Consider the following 21,637-nt stretch of genomic DNA (forward strand, 5'->3'; position numbering starts at 1 on the left):
TTTTTCTTTTAGATGTAGATGGTATTTTCCATAATAGTAGATGATGCATTTTAAAGACTACATTTCAAGATACCTTTCCCACCTTCCTGTGGCTTTAGAGATGTGCTGTGTTTGATGAGTAGGATTAAGAATTTAACCTAATTTTCCTTTTTTTTTTCTTGCTATAATGGTTTCCTGTCAGTCTGAAATACTTACTGCTAGCTGGTTAGTTTTCAATTCGTGTGTACAGTTGAAGTCTTCATAAATTAGAATTCTTTTGTTTTTGAGGTGAGATAGAAAGTATTAAAAAATTTCTACCAGTTATTTCCATCTGTGTTTTTTTACTCTCAAATAATAATTGTCAAATTTTTTAAGTGATTACTTGTGCCTTTATGAAGGTACTTTTTATGAAGGTATGCTTTCAAAAAGTATATTTAGGGTGTTTAATCAATGTTGTGTGAATTATCTCATTGTGGGAGAAAGCTGTTTTCAACACTATATGATTAGGAAGTTCAGAACCTACAAATTTCTGAATGCTGCCATTTTGCATCTATTTCTGAATAAATTCTTTATCCAGTAACAAGTTAATCTAAGCTTTGTAGTTAGGGGCTGAGGGCAAATATTGTCAGATGATAGGATTAGTTTTTTTGCGAATTTATACAAGTAAAAGTGATACAAATTCATGTGAGTAAATTAGGCAGAGATGGAACTATTTATCTGTTTACTGGGATTGAGGAAGCACCTAGTAAGTACTTAATAGATGCTTGTTGCTCTGCATTTCTCTATGGCACATGGCCTTTTAAAATTACTCATAAGTAAAAGAGAAAACAATTTGGTCTCACTTATTACTCCTAAATAAATTCCTGGTAAAATGACATTTTTAAGTCTTGACAAGTCTCATTTTGTGATCAGGATAAAAGTCTCTTTTGCATCATTATAACTCCTTTTTTATAATAGATGTTGTCCTGAATAGTGACATCAAATAAATGATTATAAATGAAATCCAATAATTGATAATTTCAGAGCTTTAGTTTTGGAATCTGCAGTGGTTTTTTTTTTAGCATTTTAAACAGTTTTTAGCTTCAGTTTCTCTGCCTTGAAATTCATTGTACTGAGAGAGCTTATTTTCAAAAATCCCATTGGGAATCGTTTTGTAATTTGAATAATTGCTGCCTACAAATTAGGAAATAATTATGTATTTTCATATTTTTTAAGTGGTGCTCATCCATATCTCAAATTGTACTTTAGAGAAAAATGCATGCCTTTTTGCAGCTGCAGGGCACTTCTGCCGCACCCCCCCCCCCCCCCCCCCCCCCCCACTCCCTTGGTGTCCTGGCTTTAGCTCCATTGCTCCCAATTCAATACTGGTAACTTTCAACTTTGCAGCCAGCCTCCAACCCGACCAGGAATTCCAGGATGTAATTTTTTGTGGCTCAGGAGAGAGTCAGGGCTCAGAACTTGAACTTTTCACTCACATTGGAGACTTTGGAGGAACAAAGCCCAGAAAGAAAGGGAGTATTCTTGGATCAAAGGTTCTGAAGCTCAGAAGCCAGGTTGAATTCTATGGTTTTAATTTAAGGAAAGAATGTGATAACGTGCTTGCTTTGTGTAAGATAATTTGCAGCATGCTGGAAATTCAAACAAGAAGTAAATCGTCCCTGTCTTCGAGGAGCTTCCATTCTGGAGTCATATATAAATGGTAGAATTGTTTATAATTTAATTATTAATTGTTTATAGCTAACTCTTCTCAAAGGACTGGTTTGAAAAATTTTTAGGTTTCTCTCATGGTAAGTGTTCATTACCATGAATTTTAGAAAATGAACTAAATTTTTTTAAAGCCAAATACTAAACCAAGATAGGAAATACTTTTGATCCCTTCTTCATACTGCTTGGGTAGCAACCATAATTCCTACTTAGTACTCTTAAGGTAAGTAACTTAAAAGTTAGTAACATATTTTTTCTTTATGATAAACTTTATTGAGTCATTTTTTACTTATAGTATCTGGAAAGAAATACATTAATTATTATCAGTGTTGTTAATTAGAAAGTAAAATATCTTCTTAAACATTTTATTTTTAGAAACCTCAATACCACAGGTAAAAGTAATGTAGAAATCATAGGGATTCCTTCATTCCAGGTCATACATTTTCAATCCTACTCTGCATTACCCTACTCTCATCTTCTTTTCATCCCTTCTTTCTCAGTGAAGGAGGCCCTCTCAGTTTGCATAGTTACAGAACTCTCTCTGAATTGCCCCACTCTAAGGATACTAAAGCTACATATAGCTACAAGATGCCTTCTTTCGGGTGATTTGTCAGTGGATTGTCTAGGTGTGCATCCATTCTCTTTGGTTACTGGTCATGATTAAGAAATACCAGAATTTCACTTAACTATATCTATGCTTTGATTGACTTTGTTAATCGAGGCCTTGTTTCTAGGAATTATACTTATCCTTATAGAACAATGTTGCATCAACAAATGTAGAAAGATTGATTTGAATTGGGAAATTTGATGACTGCTTTTTTTTTGAAGTAGGATCTCTTGATAAGTTAGTTTGTCGAATACACTTTTTAAATTTATTTATGAAATAGTCTAACAGGAAGGAAATTTCAAGGTTTACCTTGAAATTCAGATTCTTTTATATTGTCATAATTCTGGAAAATATTTTTTATAATACTTAATATTTTGAATATTTCTAATTTTTCAAATTTAAATTTAGAATTAATACCTTTCTTTGCTCTTTTATTACATAAAGAGCCTTAAGTATTTCATATTTACTTTCTATTTGAGTCACGACTTCCTGTATTTTGGATAGTAACAGTTCAGAGGTAGTTTGACATTTTCTTCAGCAACCTTTCAAATGTGTTTGCCATTTCAGTTCTAAATGATTCTGAACTTAAGCTGAGATCAAGACTATCAGTTAATTTTGGAATAATTTTAATTTTTTATTGTGGTTAAACATGTTGGTCTTTCCCTTTAAGCCTTAAGGCTTCAGTGTTTTGTTTTGTTTTGTTCTTTTTTTAACCACAACCAGCTTGGCTTAAGTCACACTTTTATTATAGATATCTGTAAAATGACATTTGTAATTTTAAATTTTGTATTTTTTGATTTCCATTTAAAAAATAAAATGCTTACTCCTAATTAATTATTTTTTGAACCTCTCACCAATAGGTATAAATCTTAAGCTATGGGAAAATTTAATCTTAAAAATTGATAAATTTTGGCCTTATTTCCCAAGTTTGTCTTCAAACACCCCCCGCACATATACACACACACAATAATAGAAAATTGTAGGTGATCTTTCCACTGACTGTCACCATAATTATTTATTTGTAGCAGTTATAACTGAGTCAGCACAGATTGGAAGCATTGCTCTCCTCAATTCTGGAATTCAAAATAAGATTGACATTGTCTTTGTATGTAGCATTCCAGCTACTTGTCTTCATTGTCCCCAGTGCTCAATGTCAGGAACAGATTTTTTTTTTCCTTCTTGGTGGAATAACTGTTTGCAAGATTCTTTTGTTGAAACCTGTTCCCCAGAAATTAAGATTTTTTAGAACTTAATTGAGACTAAATGTTACATGAATTTGGGGGTTACCTTGACATACCTAATTCTTCTTAAATTGAGAAAAAAGATAAATGTGTATATGTGTGTGTCTGTATATATAGACACACACTTAGGTTTGTGTATATGCACACCTATATTTGCATATATGTGTGTGTGTGTGTGTGTGTATATATATATATATATATATATATATGTGCACTTGTGTATTCCCCCTCAGACCCCCACATCCCTCCATCCTATATCATCTCTGCCAGATGCAAAGATGAAATCCGATGCAGACTGCTTCAAGGTGCTTTGGTTCAGATGTTATTTGCTTATTTTATCATTTCTTCTATCAACTTGTTTACATCATTTGTTTAACAAGTTACTACTTGTATGTTTTCTGAATAGAGATCCTTCGGAAGGTTCCCATAGACAAAAGCGTTCCCCCAGTCCTGCAGATCATTCTGGCAGTAATTCTTCCCCCTCCAGGGAAAATTCACCCCCTGCTGCAAAGAGACGACAAGCTTCTCGGGCTCCAACAAAATCATCGACTCAAAAGCATTCTTTTTCTCCATCTCGCAGGTGGGAGAACATAGGCTTATATAGGGAAGTAAGATCTAGATTCAGAAATTAGTCTAATTTTAACAAGAAAAATTCTCTTATATAAAGTAAAGGAGCTTGGATAACTACAATTTGTGGTGCTTTTTGTCATCTATTATATAGATGGTATTAAGAAATTTTAGTCTGTTTCATAATCTATTTACTCATACTTTTCACATGATTTATTGAAGAGGTTGAATTATAATTTAAGTGATATTGCATAATCATTTTCAGAGAAACAATTTGTGGAAGAAGGTTGGTAAGTGTTATCTACTTTTTCCGGTGAGAAATTTTGTTTTGTCAAATTGGTTCATACCTAACGTGTTTGCCTTCCTGAGCTAGAGAAACTTTCTCCTTTAGCTTCTCCTTTTTAACTTTGGGGAATTTTCCTTCAAAATGGAATATTCTGACTTGAGGTAGTAAATTAGTAACACCTTTTTTGATTGGTTTCTGATCAATATAGACCTTTATTGGCTATATGTCAAGATATTCTTATAATCTACAAATTTAAATTTTAGAGTTCCGGAAAGACTTTGTTTATTTTCCTTTTTTTGTTCAATAAAACATTCTTGTTTTCCTTGAAATTTTGACTTCTTGTTCACATGTTTGTTTGGTATTGAGTTTGATTATTTTTACATGTGTTAAGAAGATTGTATAATCTTTTTATTTTATTTTTTATTTTTGTTATTTTGAACTATCTTGTATGTATCCATTATAGGGTTGTTGAATCAAAGACTTGCACAACAAAAAACAAACTATAAGATATGTGTGTGTGTGTGTGTGTGTGTGTGTGTGTGTGTGTAAAATATCACATGACTCAGATCTGATCCAAGTTCCCAAGCCTAATTTAATCTCCCTGTGCTTGTTTGGTGTTGTTACCTGGGACATGGAATGAATCATAGTTCAGCCTCAGACTGCTTAGATTATTCACTGTGACTTTTTTGGCTGGAGACCATATAGATTTGAAGTCATAGTATCTAGATATACTTTAGTATTGTGCTTTCAAATGCTTCTGTCTGTAGAAATTACTTTTGAGGGAAATTTTTTTCTCTTGGTTTTAGAAACCTACTTTTTGCTGAATTTTGTTTAGGCAATTTCAAAATTTCATCTCTAATGCAGTTCTCAAAAACTTGACAACCCCAAGAGTGATCAGTCTTGATTACTGGTATAAAATATCTATCTGGTTATAGATGGGCCCCTAAATTGAACACATTATCACCAACTTAAAAAGTAATAACTATGTGTTTATTGCATTGACTGGCATTGATTGTAGTAGGGGTGCTTTTGCAACATTTGAATGCATAGTAGTCACATTTTGAGTCACCTGTTTTTTATACTAACATTTCTCACAGTCTATGTTGTTCTCAGTCATTATAAAAATATGGGATTTTTATTTAGAGCAAAGGGTCTGTGTGTGTGTGTGTGTGTGTGTGTGTGTGTGTGTGTGTGTGTGTAAACCTATGCAAAGTTAAATGAGACATTGACCAAACTAGAAGTTAAAGGAATAATGTTTGAAAAAAATTTAAAGTAGTTAAAGAAAATGTCCTGTTGTCATACAACATAAGTCTTTGAATTCTTCACAAGGTCAGTTAACGTGTGTAGGAGACTTGGTTCCTATAAAACAGATTAATTAGGAAAAATAAGCATGAAATGAGCATACATTTTGAATGCTGAAGAATGGCAAACTTAATGTTTGTTCTGGTCTTTCAAGGAATGCTGCCTGGACCCAACCAAATGATGTTTTAGAAGAAAATAATATCTGGTAATGAAACATGGTCTTTCCTGTATGACCTTGAAATATGGTATGAGATTGGAATGGGAAAATAGGACATTCACCTAACTAACAATATATATCAAAATCAAAAGTGAAGGCAAAATTAATTTTTTTATTTGAAGTGTAGAGTTGTTCTTACCTCAAACTATTAGGTCTCTTGGAACTTTGAAGACATTTAGAAAGTTTTGGTCATTGGCTTTAAAATGATCTTGGAAGATTTTTAGGTGTTTAACTTCTTTACCATGACAGCATATGGTTGATAGATAAGATAGGCTTATGTAGGAATTTTGAAGCCCTTGAAAGATTCTTGACGTTAAACTTCTTTACCATGATAGCACTCCTGCTCATATTCTTTCTAAAAGATATATTTTGAACAAGTATTATTATCTACCTTGATCTGTTTTCATTATTTGTGAGAGAATTGCTCCTTGTTTATAGCTTTTTATAAAAATTAAACTAAACCTCAAAGATGGAAGATTTTTATGAAGATTTGAAAGAATGCTGCAGGCTGTGAAGGTGGTTTCAGAATTGTTTTGGGTTTTATCAGGGTTATTTGGATTTATAAATTCTAATGTTTGTTTAGAAAAACACCAAAAATCTTATTACTTCATAGTTACTATTATGTTATCTATCTGTTTGAGTCTCAGAGAAACAAGAGAAAGAATGTTTGTGTGTGTGTGTGTGTGTGTAGAAGGAAGAGTTTTTCAGGCAACTCTACTAATCTTAAATTTTTTTTTAATTTAAGGCAGTGGGATTAAGTGACTTGCCCAAGGTCACACAGCTAGGCAGTTATTAAGTGTCTGAGATCGCATTTGAACTCAGGTACTCCTGACTCCAGGACTGGTGCTCTAATCCACTGCGCCACCTAGCTGCCCCAAGCAAATTTAATTTTAATCGTTTTATTTTAGGAAATTAGTTGAGGTTTTTTTTAAGTATCTTCATGTAAATGCCAGAGAAGAAGGAATGAATAATTACTTTTCTTAGCAAGTTCATTCATGTTACAGTTTGAATCAAAATCAAATGTATAAGTAGAACCCCGGGTCAGAGGTCCCTAGAAATAGAAGAGGTGTTGATCACACTGTCAGGTCCTGATGCCTCCTTCTTCTTGTCCTCTCTTGATTGGACACTGATCTCCTCTACCTCTGTATCTGTCTGAAACTTTTCCACTTGACACATCCTCAGGATTCTTAGATCTTGCCATCTGCTATGTAGCTGGGCCACCTGAACTTAACATCTATACTCTTCTGTGCATTGGCTCCCCTCCTAGAAATGGGAGTTCTTTGAGAGGAGCTGGTTTTTCTGTTTATGTTTCCAGTGCTTAGGTTTAGCACAGTGCTTGGCATTAGGAAGCATGTAATGAGAATTTATTCATTCACTCATTCATTCATTCATTCATTCACCATTTTCAATACAAATGCATATACCAGAATATTTAGGAGTAGATAGTGAGTTCAGGGTGACCCTTTTAAGATTATTAACTGTCTGTTAGCAGTGTTAAGTGTATAGTAACCACTCACTAGTAAGAAAATATATCTAAGAACTAGAGAAGAGTTCCTCATGTGCCAGCCTGTAAGGTGGAGGCCAGTGGAGTGTTCAATTCTGTTCTTTGCTAATCCATGGTAGATATCCTTTATTCTACTGTCTTTGCTGAGTTGTTGGAAATAGCCAGTACATATTGTACCCTTTTCATATAGTAACAGTTTTCTCATCCCCTGGTTTTCTACTAGCCTTTATAGCCACTTTTCCTTGCATGTATTTTTCAAGTAATTCTCACTATTCATGTCCCTTAAAGTCCAGATAGAGCTATCATTTTAAAATGCTTTATTTTTCCTGCTAAAACTAAGATTGAAAAATGAGTTTAATGATCCTAAATGTCTATTTAGCTAATTTTTATATCTCATCTGTTTTTTTATATCCAGTTTTAGTAGTGAAGATTTTTTTCTATCACATAGAAAATAAAGAAATTGTTGTGAGATATTTCTTTGTTATTTTTTCTATAGGTCTGCTTCCCCAGCAGGACAGCGTCATTCTCCCTTATCTTCCAGGCATCACTCATCTTCATCACAATCAGGGTCATCCATTCAAAGACATTCTCCTTCTCCTCGTCGAAAACGAACTCCGTCTCCAACCTACCAGAGGACAGCATCTCCGCCAGTGAGGCGCTCTCCTTCTCCTTACCCACCAAGGTCTTCATCTTCTCCTCAGAGAAAGAGAAGTCCATCACGACATCGATCTCCAGTGCGTGAAAAAGGAAGGCATGATCATGAGCGGACCTCACAGTCACATGATCGAAGACATGAAAGGAGGGAGGGTAAGCACATTTCTAGTGGTATTTTTTTTTTGTTCTTGGTATTTTGTTTCTAATTTGTAGATGTAAAATTCATTTATAGGGGCAACTAGGTGGCGTAGTGGATAAAGCACCGGCCTTGGAGTCAGGAGTACCTGGGTTCAAATCCTGTCTCAGACACTTAATAATTACCTAGTTGTGTGGCCTTGGGCAAGCCACATAACCCCATTTGCCTTGCAAAAACCTTAAAAAAAAAAAAAAGGATTCATTTACAACAAATTGCATATACCTCCAAATGGTTTTGTTGTAACAGAGCCCTTATACTGTTCATAGTAATGTTCTTTTCCTTTTTCAGGATTCTCTAGTCAAAGGCCCACTCTTTCATAATGTTTTCTAGGGTCCAAGAGTATTTTTATATAGTTTCTTCCTCATGGGAAATACTTGATGAAATTGATGGAGTAATTTTATTTTCAAAATTCCTTTATAGAGACTAGAGGCAAAAGAGATAATAGAGAGAAAGAAACTAGAGAAGAACGAGAGTATGAGCAGGACCAGAACTCTTCTAGAGACCATAGAGATGACAGAGAATCTCGAGAGGTCCGAGATCGGCGAGAAACTAGGGATACTAGAGACCGAAGGGAATTGAAAGAATCCAGAGATGCCCGAGACTCCAGGGATACAAGAGATTACAACAGAGATAACAAAGATACCCGTGACCAGAGAGACTCACGTTCTACAAGGGATACCCACGATTATAGGGACCGTGAAAGTAGAGATACTCATCGAAAGGAAGACACATATCAAGAAGACTCAAGAAGTTATGGAAGAAATCATGGTAGGGAAGAGAGTTCTCGAACTGAAACAAGGAATGAATCTAGAAATGAATCTCGAAATGAAAGTAGGAGTGACCGGACTGGCAGAAGTAGAGGCAGAGGTCCAGAATTACCTGAAAAGGGTACTGTTCAGATCTTTTATGATCTTATTCAATTTACTTATTTACTTACCTATCTTATTTATTTAAAAGATAATTACATTTCATTTAATGTCTTTTCATTTAATGTCTTGTCTAAAGTTTCTTACAAATACTAGTTTCTTGTTTAGGTGCTTTTCTAGATTTTTTAAAAAATTCTTAATATTTTTTTTTCAATTGCATGTAAAGTTAATTTTCAATATTTAGTTTTGGTAAGATTTTGAGTTCCACATGCTCTTCCCCTGCTACCTCCCCATGACATCTACTAATCTGACGTGGGTCATACATACACAATCATGTTTAACTTAATTATAATGGTGATTTTCTTATCATTGTTGTAGCATTATACCACTTTGGCTAAAAAAATTGAACTGACCCCCCCCCCCAAAAAAAAAAACCAATCCAAATCCCACAACCAAATCTATTATACTCATTAGAAAGTCAAAGGCAAATGTCAGGAAGACACATGCATGCAAATGAACACATACACAGATAAATCGAGAGGAGATGATAGCTCTTATAGATGAATTTGATATAACTAATTTCATCTTATGGATGAATTTGATATGACTACAGTTAAAGTAATAAACTAAAAAATGAACAAAACAAGAATGAATCAGCTGAATTTAATCCTAGGTTTATGAACTCCTAAATTATCAAACTTACTCTCTGACCCCCTGGTCTTTTATCTTTCCCAGACCTTCACCCTTCCCTCTCTTCTGCCTTCCTTTACTTTAGTACTCATTATTTCCCTGAGTCTTCTATTGAATTCCACATCTGGATTAGTTCATGCCTTCTCTCTCTCCCCTCCCCCATATCACCCCCTTTCCCCTTTTTGATTACTAAAGACTGTGCTCTAGGATGCTCACTCACCAGCATATATGTAACAGATACCCAGTTTTTGCTTCCACTGCCCTTTGTGTATGTACATTGCTAACATTCTATACTTTTTTTCTGACTCCTAAACTGTCTCCAAACACAGACTGAACATCAATATTCAGTTGAATTTGATCCTTCCCTAGAACCATTTCTCCATGTTGACCTATATTCACAGTCTTGCATGAAGTGTATGTTTTAATAAACCAACCTAATAAAAGTTCTACCTGGCCCTCATTTCTTTCCTGTTCATTTATCTTCTCCTAATTTGAAGACCATTTAAATTCCCCCATTCTTCAACTAAATAGCTAAAATTCTTTTTTTCCTCTTTTAAAAACACTTTGGTTTTGATGGGGGGGAGGATAAATCCAGATATTATTAGAATACATGTAAATATGTATGTATGTATATACATATGTATACAAATATATATGGTTAGAGCTTAAAACTGAACAAGACTTTTGGCATACCCGATATATTAATTTTTTAAATTGAGCATAATAATAATAATAATAATAATAATAATAATAATAATAATAGAAACATTATTGTACTTTACGGTTTGAAAAGCACTTTAAAAATATCTCATTTTAGCCTTAGAGTAGGGAAGTATGGGTACTGTTGTTATCATTCCCAACCAACCAATGGGTAAAATGAAATGTACATTAGTGACTTGCCTAGGATCATATAGCTAGTAAATTTATTAGTATTTATAATGCACTTCATCCAGTTGAAGTTAATTTGCAAAATTAAATATTAGTTGGGCCTTTAAAACCATATATTATTTGTATGTATTTATGTAGTGTATATGTTTTTAAAAGACCAGAAATAACTTCGTAAATCAATAAATCCCTGTTGTGTAATGTATATTATAGCTGTTCATAAGTATAATGTAATTTTGGTATTTCCTATGAAATTTTAGTTAACTTTACTGAGTTGCTTCCCTTTCTAACCCATCCTTGAATTTCTTTCCTGACTGGGTTTGGCCATTCCACATCTCTTTTTATTTTCTCTCCATGATGTAGACCTTGAGTAAAAGAGATTCTTATTTCTTTAGTATTTAAGCTTTCCCAAGATACTTCCATTTTAACTTAGGACAAGTTAACTAGTTTTTAAAATTCCTCTAATTTCTTTTGTTTGCCTTATTTTCTAGTTTTCCCAACTGATTATAAACTAAAGACACTGTCTTTTTTTTGGGGGGTGGGGTTCTATGAACTTTTTTATAGTGCAACAGTATCTATAGATTCTTCTCCTAAAGACATTGTTGCTGGTGTTTTGACTATTAGTCCTACCTGATGTCTTCATTATTAGAACTTAGCAAATCATGACTCATCAGTCACCAGAATTGTGACAGCTTTAATTATTTAGAGCATTTTGAATTGAAATCCAGCAAAAAAGGGCTGCAGAAAAAAAAATCCTGTGCTCTTTAGTGAGAAGCTGCAACTCCATCTTTTCCCTAAGAGTCTTTTCTTGGTGTTATGTTGTATATATAAAAAAAGCATGCTATTTTTTGAAGAAGGTCTAGCTGTTCCCAAAGGTATGCTTTAGGCTTAAAACAAAGCTGAGTGGTAAGATACAAAAGACCTGAAGGGAGATGGTGTAAGTTGACAGATTCTTATAAATAATCTAGAGTAGGGCTATAAATGATGACTTCATTTCAAAATTCTAGTGAGAAGAGATTTCCTGATGATCTTATTCATCAGTGTGGTAGATGGCTAACTGTCTGGTATGGTGCTTTGAACACAGTTGATAACCAGTAGGTGCTTATAATTAACTGAAGGCCAAATCAAGCAGTATAATTCCCAGTCCTCTACAGTGACCAGCAATTTCCCCTAAAGCTTGGTGGTAATTCTATGTTAGACAATTTGTTCTTGAGTAGCTAAGTGATCTGTACTAGCCTTACTTTTATTCTAAGGAGTTATGGATATTAAGGTAGCAACTGTGATTTTCTTTGAAAATGGAATTTTTGTCTGCATGTTTTTTTAAAGAAAGATTTTATTTATTTTGAGTTTTACAATTTCCCCCTAATATTGCTTCCCTCACCCCATCCCCCCACAGAAGGCAGTCTGATAGTCTTTACATTGCTTCCATGGTATACATTGATCTAAGTTGAATGTGATGAGAGAGAAATCATATCCTACAGTTTTTTTCCCCTAAATTAAAACAGTCTGGTCTTTTTTCAGACTCTGTAATTCTTTCTCTGGATACAGATGGTGTTCTCCATCGCAGCTAGCCCCAAATTGTCCCTAATTGTTGCACTGTTGGAATGAGGAAGTCCATCAAGGTTGATCATCATCCCCATGTTGCTGTTAGGGTCTTAACAATGTTTTTCTGGTTCTGCTCATCAGTTCCTCTGCATATGTTTTTTTGGAGGTGTTCCAGAAAGCCATGCTACTACATCTCTTAAATTTTTCTTGATTTATTACCAGGAAATTGTCGATAATATTCTTTGACATCGTTAGGACTTTCTGGTAAGTCAGGTGCAACTTTAGTTAAGTGACTCCCCAGGTCTTTTACTTTCCAATTCTTTGAAGATTTTGTAGCATTGGATCTTGCTGAATTGAGCAGAGAATATGTTCTATGATGATTACTCTGGTTAAGCACTTTGAACTTTCATCAAGATTTCTTAGCTGTAAGCTGTATTCAGAACAAAAACATAGGACATAATTTATTTTTGTAGCATTTTTTTTGTTACCTTTGGAGAGCAGCTGGCATTTACATGGTAACAGGAAAACTCTTGTGTGCATATGTTTTTTTATTTCATAATTGTACAAACTGTATCTTTTTAGAGAAAGCATGTTGATTTAACAAAATCTGAATATAATGTAGGATTGGAGACCAGGTCTTCTAATTCAATATTCTTATCTCTTTAATGCCCTTTTAGTTTACAAATAGATAAAACACTTTTTTGATGCTGCAATCAGAGCAGGGAAATATGATGGTGAAAAGACTTAAACTATGTCATTCAAAGTGGATTTGAAGAAATTTTTAGCCTGGTGAGAAACCTTGTGGATTTGGTAAACAGCATGTTCACAGTCCTCACATTCTTGAAGATATCAGGTATAGAGAGGAATTGTACTTTCTTAGCAAGTGCAACTATCCAAGAATAATATGTCAGGGTAGTGGTTTCCATATATTTGTGGAACCTGGGTGGCTTCTTGTGATGGTGGGAATTCATGCTTCAAGTAGAAGCTTGATTGGATGCTTGATTCCTCAAATCTCTTTCAACTGAATTTTTATGATTTACTGGACTGCTTTATGGTACTCTGTGAAGTTTATATTTTCAAAATCCTGGTAAACAAAATAACCTATACATTTGGAATATCTTCTGTTTAGGAAGCCGAGGTACAAGAGGATCTCAAGTTGATGGGCATAGTAGTAGTGGAAACTACCATGAAAGCTGGGAATCTCGAAGTGGATATCCTGAGAGAGACCGTTATGATGCCAGAGATCAAGCTCGGGATTCATCCTTTGAAAGAAGACATGGAGAAAGGGACAGGCGTGACAACAGAGAGAGAGGTACAAAAGTTTGATCATGATAATGCATGCATGTTAAATTAGGGTAAGGATTAGCAAGTTTTGTTTTTAATGGAAATTAAGTTTTTAGGTAATCCTGCTTCTCACTAAGTACAGTGACATAAATGCATACATATATTTAAAACATTCTCTAACATTCTTCCATGATACTTTCTCTTAGGATAAAGCAATTATGGTGGAACTATTTGGCTACTGACATCCCCTAGACAGACCTTTGACAAATCTGGAAGCTTTCTTCCTTTTAAGGAGAACCATTGTCTCTATATTTTTCTTCCTAAATCTGTCTTGGTTCCCTCAAGCTTGTCAACTCCTGATCCAAATAGTAATTCAGGAAGCCTGCCTGTTAGCTTGCCCTTTTTTGGTCACCCTAAAAGATTGAAGGCATAACACTTTTAGGCCTAAGTACTGGGAGATGAGGAAGTTAGCTCTCTTGTCCTTCCCATTCATAGTCCTTGGTTTTAATGCCTAATTAGGGCCTATGTGACCCTACAGGGACTTAGACTGATATCCCATCAAAGCCATCTTCCATCTGTAGTGAGAATTTCTATAAATAGTATTTACTCTCAGAGAGATGAGAATTCATCAGGAAAATTTTTTAATTGACAATTTTATTTATAAACTGATATTGGAAAGGAAACAAGTAGCGGAAATATCTTTTGAGGGTCAGGCCTTATGCTTTGATATATATTAAGCATGCAAGTTTCTGTTTATATAGCAAACATCCATAAAAAAATTTTGATCCTATAATTGATGCATTTAAAGGATAGTTTTTGAGCCAGCTTTTTTTGTCTGTTCTTGTTAATGTATTTAAATACTTAATATTTTATGGAAAAGGTCTAATAGTATGTATCAAAAGTCTTAATGCAGTTTTAAGACATTCAGGGCAGCTTGACTATGCAAATTTTATGGCAAACCTTAAAATGTGTTACAAAAGTTAGCTTTTATTATAGGAGCCATATGAAAAGTATAAAACAATTTCAGAGAAAGCTATTTTTTATGGCTGAGGTGAACAAGAAAGATCAAGAATAGGAGTTTCCAGTTCTTGCTGAAGAATATCTCCCTGATAGTTTCTCTCAATCCATTTTATCATTCCTTTTTGACAATCTGAGTTTGATAAAATGAACATTAATCTTTGTATATAAAAAGAACTGAAAAATAAATTTGTATATGGAACCATGCATGTACTTTTTAATTAGTTTTTTTTAGGTTTTTTTTTTTGCAAGGCAAATGGGGTTAAGTGGCTTGCCCAAGGCCACACAGCTAGGTAATTATTAAGTGTCTGAGACCCGGTTTGAACCCAGGTACTCCTGACTTCAAGGCCAGTGCTTTATCCACTACGCCACCTAGCCACCCCTTTAATTAGTTTTAAAGCTAGTCTTGATTGTACATTTTCCCTTTCAGCTACTTTCTGTTCTTTAATGTGGATTAAAAAAATGTTTCATTGATGTTCATTTCTTTTTTCTTTTTTTTTGACAACACCATCACTAGTTCCCATTTGCTCCTTAGGCCCCCCCCCCCCCCCAAAAAAGCCAATTCAATAAATTTCCCTTGTTATAAGTAAGCACAGCCAAACAAAATAATTGTATACATTGATCATGTCCAGAAATGAATGTCTCATTTTGCAACTATAATCTATTTTGTCAGAGGTGAGAAGCATGATATCATTGGTCCTTTACAGTTATGGTTGGTTTTTGTATTGAACAGAATACTTAAGAATTTCAAAGTTGTTATTGTTGTTTTTTTCTTACAGTGTTGTAAGCATTGTATAAATTGTTCTCTTGGTTGTGTTTGTTTTACTCTGTTTCTATTCCTACAAATTTTCCCAGGTATCTCTAAATCGAGCCCTTTCATTATTTTTTATGGTGCAATAAGAAAAACAATTCATTAATATACTGTAATTTGTTCAACCATTCCTAGCTTGGAGGATACCAACTGAAGGAGTTTCCAGTTCTTTGCTACAACAAAAAGAACTGTTGTGAATATTTTTGTATTGATGGAGTAATTCACAGGCCACTAAGAGTATCCTGTCTTCATATATTCCCTTTAATAGCTGTCATCTTTTTGTGTTGGGTTCCACAAATAACTACCATTTAGACTTGAGCTAAGAATGGTTTTTAAATTTAAAAATAATTTTTTTATGTTTTAAAATGTAAAAAATTATTCTTTTGCTACCCTTAACTAAAATTGACATCAAGCTTACTTTACTGACCCCTGATCTTTATCAGTCTGATTGATCCTCAGATTTTTTAATTTTTAATTACTTTTTTATAAGTCATCTGGAGCATTTTTTATATGGTAATTGATAGCTTTTCTTCTTTTGAGAACTGCTTTTTACAACCATTTATTTATTAGAGAATGACTTTTGGTCTTCTATATTTAAGTTTCTTTTATCAGACCTTTATTGGAGAAACTAAAAAGTTTTTTCCCCCACTTAACTAGCTCTCTTATCTGTGTTGATTTTGTTTGTGCAAAAGCTTTACAGTTTTGTATGATTGAAATTGTTTATTTTTTCTTCTGAAATTCTTTTATTTGCTCAAGAATTCTTTCCTATTCATAGTTGCCAATTCTCGCTCCTCTGATTTATTTATGAGGTGACCTTTTTTACCTAGATCGTGTATATTCCTTTTGAGGTTATTTCTTTGTATCAGTATGACCTATTTTTCTGCATCTGATTAATTTCCAGTTTTCCCTGCAGTTTTTGAACCCTTACTTCCACAGTTCTGGTATTTGTTTATTGAAAACTATGGCAAACCTTGTTGTATACCTAATTTGACCTATTGGCTAACTTTTTTTTTTTAATAGTACCTAATAGATTTTATGATTACATTTTTATAGTTTTTAGTTTGAGATCTAGTGGTTTGAGTTTCTTTCCTTGTCACTTGAAAGCTTTGATCTTTTGTTCTTTGGAATGAAAATTATTTTAGCTGTATGTTTGTTTTTGAGATATTATTGAAATGGAACAACCATGAGCATTTACTATCTCATCAGATTTTTAGGTCTAGCTGTATTCGTGTTTAGAGAGTTTTGTAGTTGTATTCATGTAATTCCTTAAAAAAAATTTTTTTTTTGTCTCAGGTAGATGTTTCTGAAATAGATATTTTGTAATTATTGTAAATGGAGTTTTTTTTCTGTCCCTTTCTCCTGCTGGGTTTTGATGATAATATGCAGAAATACAAATGACTTTTGTGGGATTATTTTATGTCCTGTTACTTTACTGGAGTTATTATTTTTCTCTGCTTTTCTCTCTCTACTTTGTCTCTTTCTGGTTTTAGGTATCAAGACCATATTTGTATCATTGAAGGAATTTGGTAGGATCCCATCTTTTCCTATTTTTGCAAAGAATTTGTGTAATAATGGAATTGTTCTTTGAATGTTTGATAAAATTCATTTGTAAATCCATCTGGTCTTATGTTAACCCTCCCACCTCCCCTTTGGATAGCTAATTATTTTTTCAGCTTCTTCCACTTTGGGAAGAGTCTCATTTGCTTATCTCCTAGTTTCTGAATGATTTTTTCTTCTGTTCATCTTTTTTTTTTTTTGTTTTTTTTGTTTTTTGTTTTTGCCCTCCAATCCCCTCCTCAGTATTCCACTCTTTCTCTTTGATTTCTTTTTTTCATTTTGTTTTCACATTGGAGCCTTTCCTTCTCTCCTTCCCCATTTCCCTTTATAAGAAATACTTGTTCTCTCCTATAATCTGGACAGTAGATGTTCCTGGAACTTGCCTTTTCTAGGAAGGGGACTAGTCAAAACTGGAGCATGAATATTCTCTTCTCTGTAACATATAAATGCCACATATTCTTTGAAGATCCTTGTAAAATTTTTCTTGCTTCCCATACTTATTGGACATGATCTGTGTTGTTTTTTTTTTTTTTTCCATTTGTGCCGGTTGGTTCCCTGGATAACATCTGGGGCAAACTGGTTATAGAGTCTTCAATCCAGAATTTGTGACTCTTCCTCTCTACCATACTCTACCCTTTTAGTACCTTAGCTCAGTCTTGGTTAACCATTTATAGATTTGTTTTTTCTTATGTTGTACAAATTGTTCAATCTTACCACTACTTACATCTCCTTAAGTCCTTTTCCTATTTCATCTTCCTTTTTCAATTTGAGTTCTCTTGCTACTCCTGTTCATCTTCCTTCCCCTTAGGACCCTTCACCTTTTTTTTTTGTCACTGCTGTTCTTAACTCTCAGGTCCTTTATCTTCAAATCTGAATCACCAGTTGCCTATTGGGCATTTCAAACTGGAAGCCCAGAGACAGTTTAAATTTAGCATATTCAAAACTAAAACTTGCCCCTTTTTTTCTTTTTGGTGAGGTAATGAGATTAAAGTGACTTGCCTAGGATCACATAGCTAGTAAATCTCAAAGTTATTGAGATCTGATTTGAACTCAGGTCCTCCTGACTCCAGGGCCAGTGCATCCACATCATCATCTAGCTGACACCAAAACTAAACTCGTTATCTTTCCCACTTCCTCAAACATTTCTATCAAATTTCTACTAAACTTCCCTGTTTCTTTTGAAGGCACCACCATCCTTCTTATTCCTCAGGTTTGTAATCTTCACATTTTGAACTCCTGATTCTCCCTCACCCTTTGTATTCAGTCACTCTTCTACTTTCTACATCATTTCTTTTTTAAAAACAATTATTTAAGGCAGTGGGGTTAAGTGACTTGTCCAAGGTCACATAGGCAATCATTAAGTGTCTAAGGCCTGATTTGAATTCAGGTCCTCCTGAATCCAGGGCCGGTGCTCTATTGACTGTGCCATCTAGCTGCCTCTACATCATTTTCTTGTAGCCAACTCTCCTTCCATTTCCAAGCTCTGCTACTTTTTTGAGACCATTATTGCCTGTCTTTTAGACTATTAATATCTTCCTGATTAGTCTTCCTACCATAGCTCTTTCTCCACTCCATTCTATCCTATATGCAATTGCCAGGGAATCGTCTAACCACGTGACTCTAACTCAGTCAATTCCAGTGGGACATCTTAGATGGCAACTTAGCCATCTCCTGTCTCTCTGCCCCTTTCCAATTTTAGAATGTGTTTCCCCTTTACTCCCTGTCTCACAGCGTTCCTTTCTTTAAGCTGGAGCTCACACACCATCTTCTATGGACTAGTATCCTCCTTCCTGAACTACCTTGTATTTATCAATCTTAGATTGATGCTTCACATGTTTTCTATGTGTATTTGTTTTTTCTCCCTCCTTGCCAGCAGGGTCTGTTGCATTCTTTTATAACTTTATCCCTAGAACCTGGCACCATTCATGTTTTGATGTATAGTAGACCCTTCAAAACTATTTGATTGATCCTGAACCTTTTCCTCTGTGAGTTTGGATCCCTTGTTCCTCTGTTAAAATCTGAACTTCTTGTGAACAGTGACTGTCTTACTTTTCTCTAGTATCCTTAGTACTTAACAGTGTTTTGCTCATAGTGAAGATTTAGCACATACTTTCTTTAAGCCCTCCTAAATTGCCTTCTCCCATGGTCTCTAGTCTTTTTCATGATTCCATATCGATTCAGTTCATTCTACCTCTCTGTTCACATTGGAGCAAGAAGTAGATTCTAGACTTTTTGGTCATAACTATAAGAATTTTCCTACAAAGTAATTATAGTTTTCTTCTTATTAATATAAAGAGTTTGGATTAAATGATTTTAATGCTGTTTTTTATCTTTAAAGTTCATGATCTTTTATATCCTCTACCTGCTTAAATGTACCTTGTACATTTATCTAGGTAGACGTGAGTATTTTATATTAGGAAAAACCAGATTTCATGGGGATCATAGACATTGCTTTTAAACATTTAGAAACCTATTGTCAATATTATTTATATGTATACATATATATACACACATAATAAATATTAATATTTCATCAATATTTTAAGTTTTTCAAAATTCTTTTCTCAGGACAGTCTTTTGAGTCAGTACATTATCATCCTCATTTTTTTGATTAGAAAAAGGGAGCTTAAGTGACTTGTCCAGGGTCACATTGCTTATAGGTTTCTGAGCAAATGCTTAAAGCCTTTTTTCCTGACACTGAGACTAATTGTCTTCTCCAATGGATTGATAACCATATCCCCTCTTTTTTTTTTTGCCAGGCTGCTGCCTGAGCTATGTAATAATGATCTTTTATTTTTAACCATCCACCAGTTCTTAGCTATGAATATAGGAAAATTATAACAGCCTTAGAGTTCTTTATTGAACATTTTCTAATGTTATACTGTATCTCAGGGCCTACCCCTCAACTCTTTAGTCATAAGCTGAACATAACCACTCAGTTTAAAAGTGGGGCAATTTTAGCATTTCATTTTCCATGAAGCTTTTCTCTCTCTCACACAGAAGTAAATTGAGTAACTTACTTGTAGGTTAAAGCAGAAAATAGCTGGGCACTCATAATGCAGTAATAAGGATTTATTTTACTTGAAAAATTGCATTATTGTAATTTGCAATATTTTTATTTATTGACAGTGCAATTGTTCATAAATGCAGTTGTCAAAAAATATCTTAGATAAAAGTTAACCTGAATAATCAGCAGTTTGAGTAAACATTTTAATTACTAGACACTATGCTAGTTCTGAATATCACATGATACTTTTCAACTTTCATTGAAAGCCAAAGCAAAACCTCTGCTTTTTTTTTACTTTTGATTATTTCAAAGTTACTAACCTTTTGACATACAAAAATCCTTAAAATTCTTTAGCTTTTTGAAATGAATACATACTTTGTTTAAATGTATTTATTTCCCAAACCTTTGTATTTTTTTGCCTGTTGTGGCCAAAAGGTATGGGCATAAATATTATGAGTGTGATTGTTAGTCTTCCCTTAGCCTTGCCTTCCTGCTATCAATTGTATTTTATATGTGCCTATGCTACTGCTTTTTTTCAATTTGTGAGTTGCCTCCCTAGTGTCTTGAGAACATAGAGATCACACCTAAAGAGCAGAGGGCATATGAAAGTAGGGTTGGTGCAGTGTAATGGAGCCCATGTTTGCACGTAAAGATATGAATGCAATGGGAGTTGTGGATTGGACAACCTGGGGGTATTGCTACTTTAAAATGCTGCTGTGATGATTGTACCCAGCTTATTTTTAGTAAACCTAATAGGTGCTTTTCCCACTGATGTAATACAATGAATAGAGCATTGGTGTAGTGTCAGAATCTTGTATTAAATCCTGCCTTTGATGTGGGTCAATACCTGTGTGACACTGGGCAAAACACATAAGCTCCCTACCCTATTACTTCTCTTATGTAAATGAGGGGGTTGAACTAATTGACTTCCAAGGTCCCTTTTAGCTCTTAAGTTGTGGTCTTGTTATCAAATGGGATAAAATTTGAGCTTTTTAATGAAGTATTCTGATTAGAAAAACATGTCAGTCAAATTATTCATGCGTAAAACTTTATTTTTGTTGTAGATCCAAGACCAAACTCACCAGTACGCCATCAAGGGAGGAGTGATGAACTTGAACGTGATGAAAGAAGAGAGGATCGAAGATTAGACAGAACTGATGACAGAAGAGATGAGAGGGCTAGAGAAAGAGAAAGAGAACGAGAAAGGGAGAGGGAGAGAGAGAGGGAAAGAGAACGTGATAGGGAGCGAGAAAAAGAGAGAGAATTAGAACGAGATCGTGCTAGGGAGAGGGAGAGAGAGAGGGAAAGGGAAAAAGAAAGAGAACGTGATCGAGATAGAGATCGAGAACACGATCGGGAGAGGGAACGAGAGAGAGAACGAGAAAGGGAAAAAGAAAGGGAACGGGAGCGGGAGCGGGAAGAACGGGAAAGAGAGAGGGAACGTGAAAGGGAGAGAGAACGAGAACGAGAACGAGCGAGAGAAAGAGATAAAGAACGTGATCGTCAAAGGGATTGGGAAGACAAAGGAAGAGAAGATCGAAGGGAAAAAAGAGAAGATGTTCGAGAAGACAGAAATCTAAGAGATGTTCATGATGAGAGAAAATCAAAGTAAGAATGATTATGAATCATCTTATTAGTCCATTAGAGTCTAAAGTTAAAAGGCTGTTTAATTTTTAATCATACCCATCATTTTGTTTCTCATCATTGAGTCCTCATAG

The 21,637-nt window shown here is 34.4% G+C and overlaps 1 protein-coding gene across 7 annotated transcripts in view; it reads left to right on the forward strand.

Annotated features, from left to right (window-relative positions):
• ZC3H13 (zinc finger CCCH-type containing 13) overlaps window positions 1-21,637 on the forward strand; it is a 68,280-nt gene that overhangs the window by 29,055 nt on the left and 17,588 nt on the right. For 4 of the 7 annotated variants that reach the window (XM_074191685.1, XM_074191684.1, XM_074191687.1 and 1 more), the window contains exons 9-14: window positions 3,938-4,111; window positions 5,841-5,891; window positions 7,904-8,214; window positions 8,678-9,145; window positions 13,373-13,555; window positions 20,984-21,527. In XM_074191685.1, the coding sequence (XP_074047786.1) occupies window positions 3,938-4,111; window positions 5,841-5,891; window positions 7,904-8,214; window positions 8,678-9,145; window positions 13,373-13,555; window positions 20,984-21,527 (1,731 nt within the window). The remainder of the gene's footprint in view (window positions 1-3,937; window positions 4,112-5,840; window positions 5,892-7,903; window positions 8,215-8,677; window positions 9,146-13,372; window positions 13,556-20,983; window positions 21,528-21,637) is intronic. The other 3 variants (XM_074191689.1, XM_074191690.1, XM_074191688.1) reach the window with 2 other exon arrangements.

Source organism: Macrotis lagotis, chromosome 6, assembly GCF_037893015.1.
Source record: "Macrotis lagotis isolate mMagLag1 chromosome 6, bilby.v1.9.chrom.fasta, whole genome shotgun sequence".
In the NCBI taxonomy this organism is placed as follows: domain Eukaryota; kingdom Metazoa; phylum Chordata; class Mammalia; order Peramelemorphia; family Peramelidae; genus Macrotis; species Macrotis lagotis.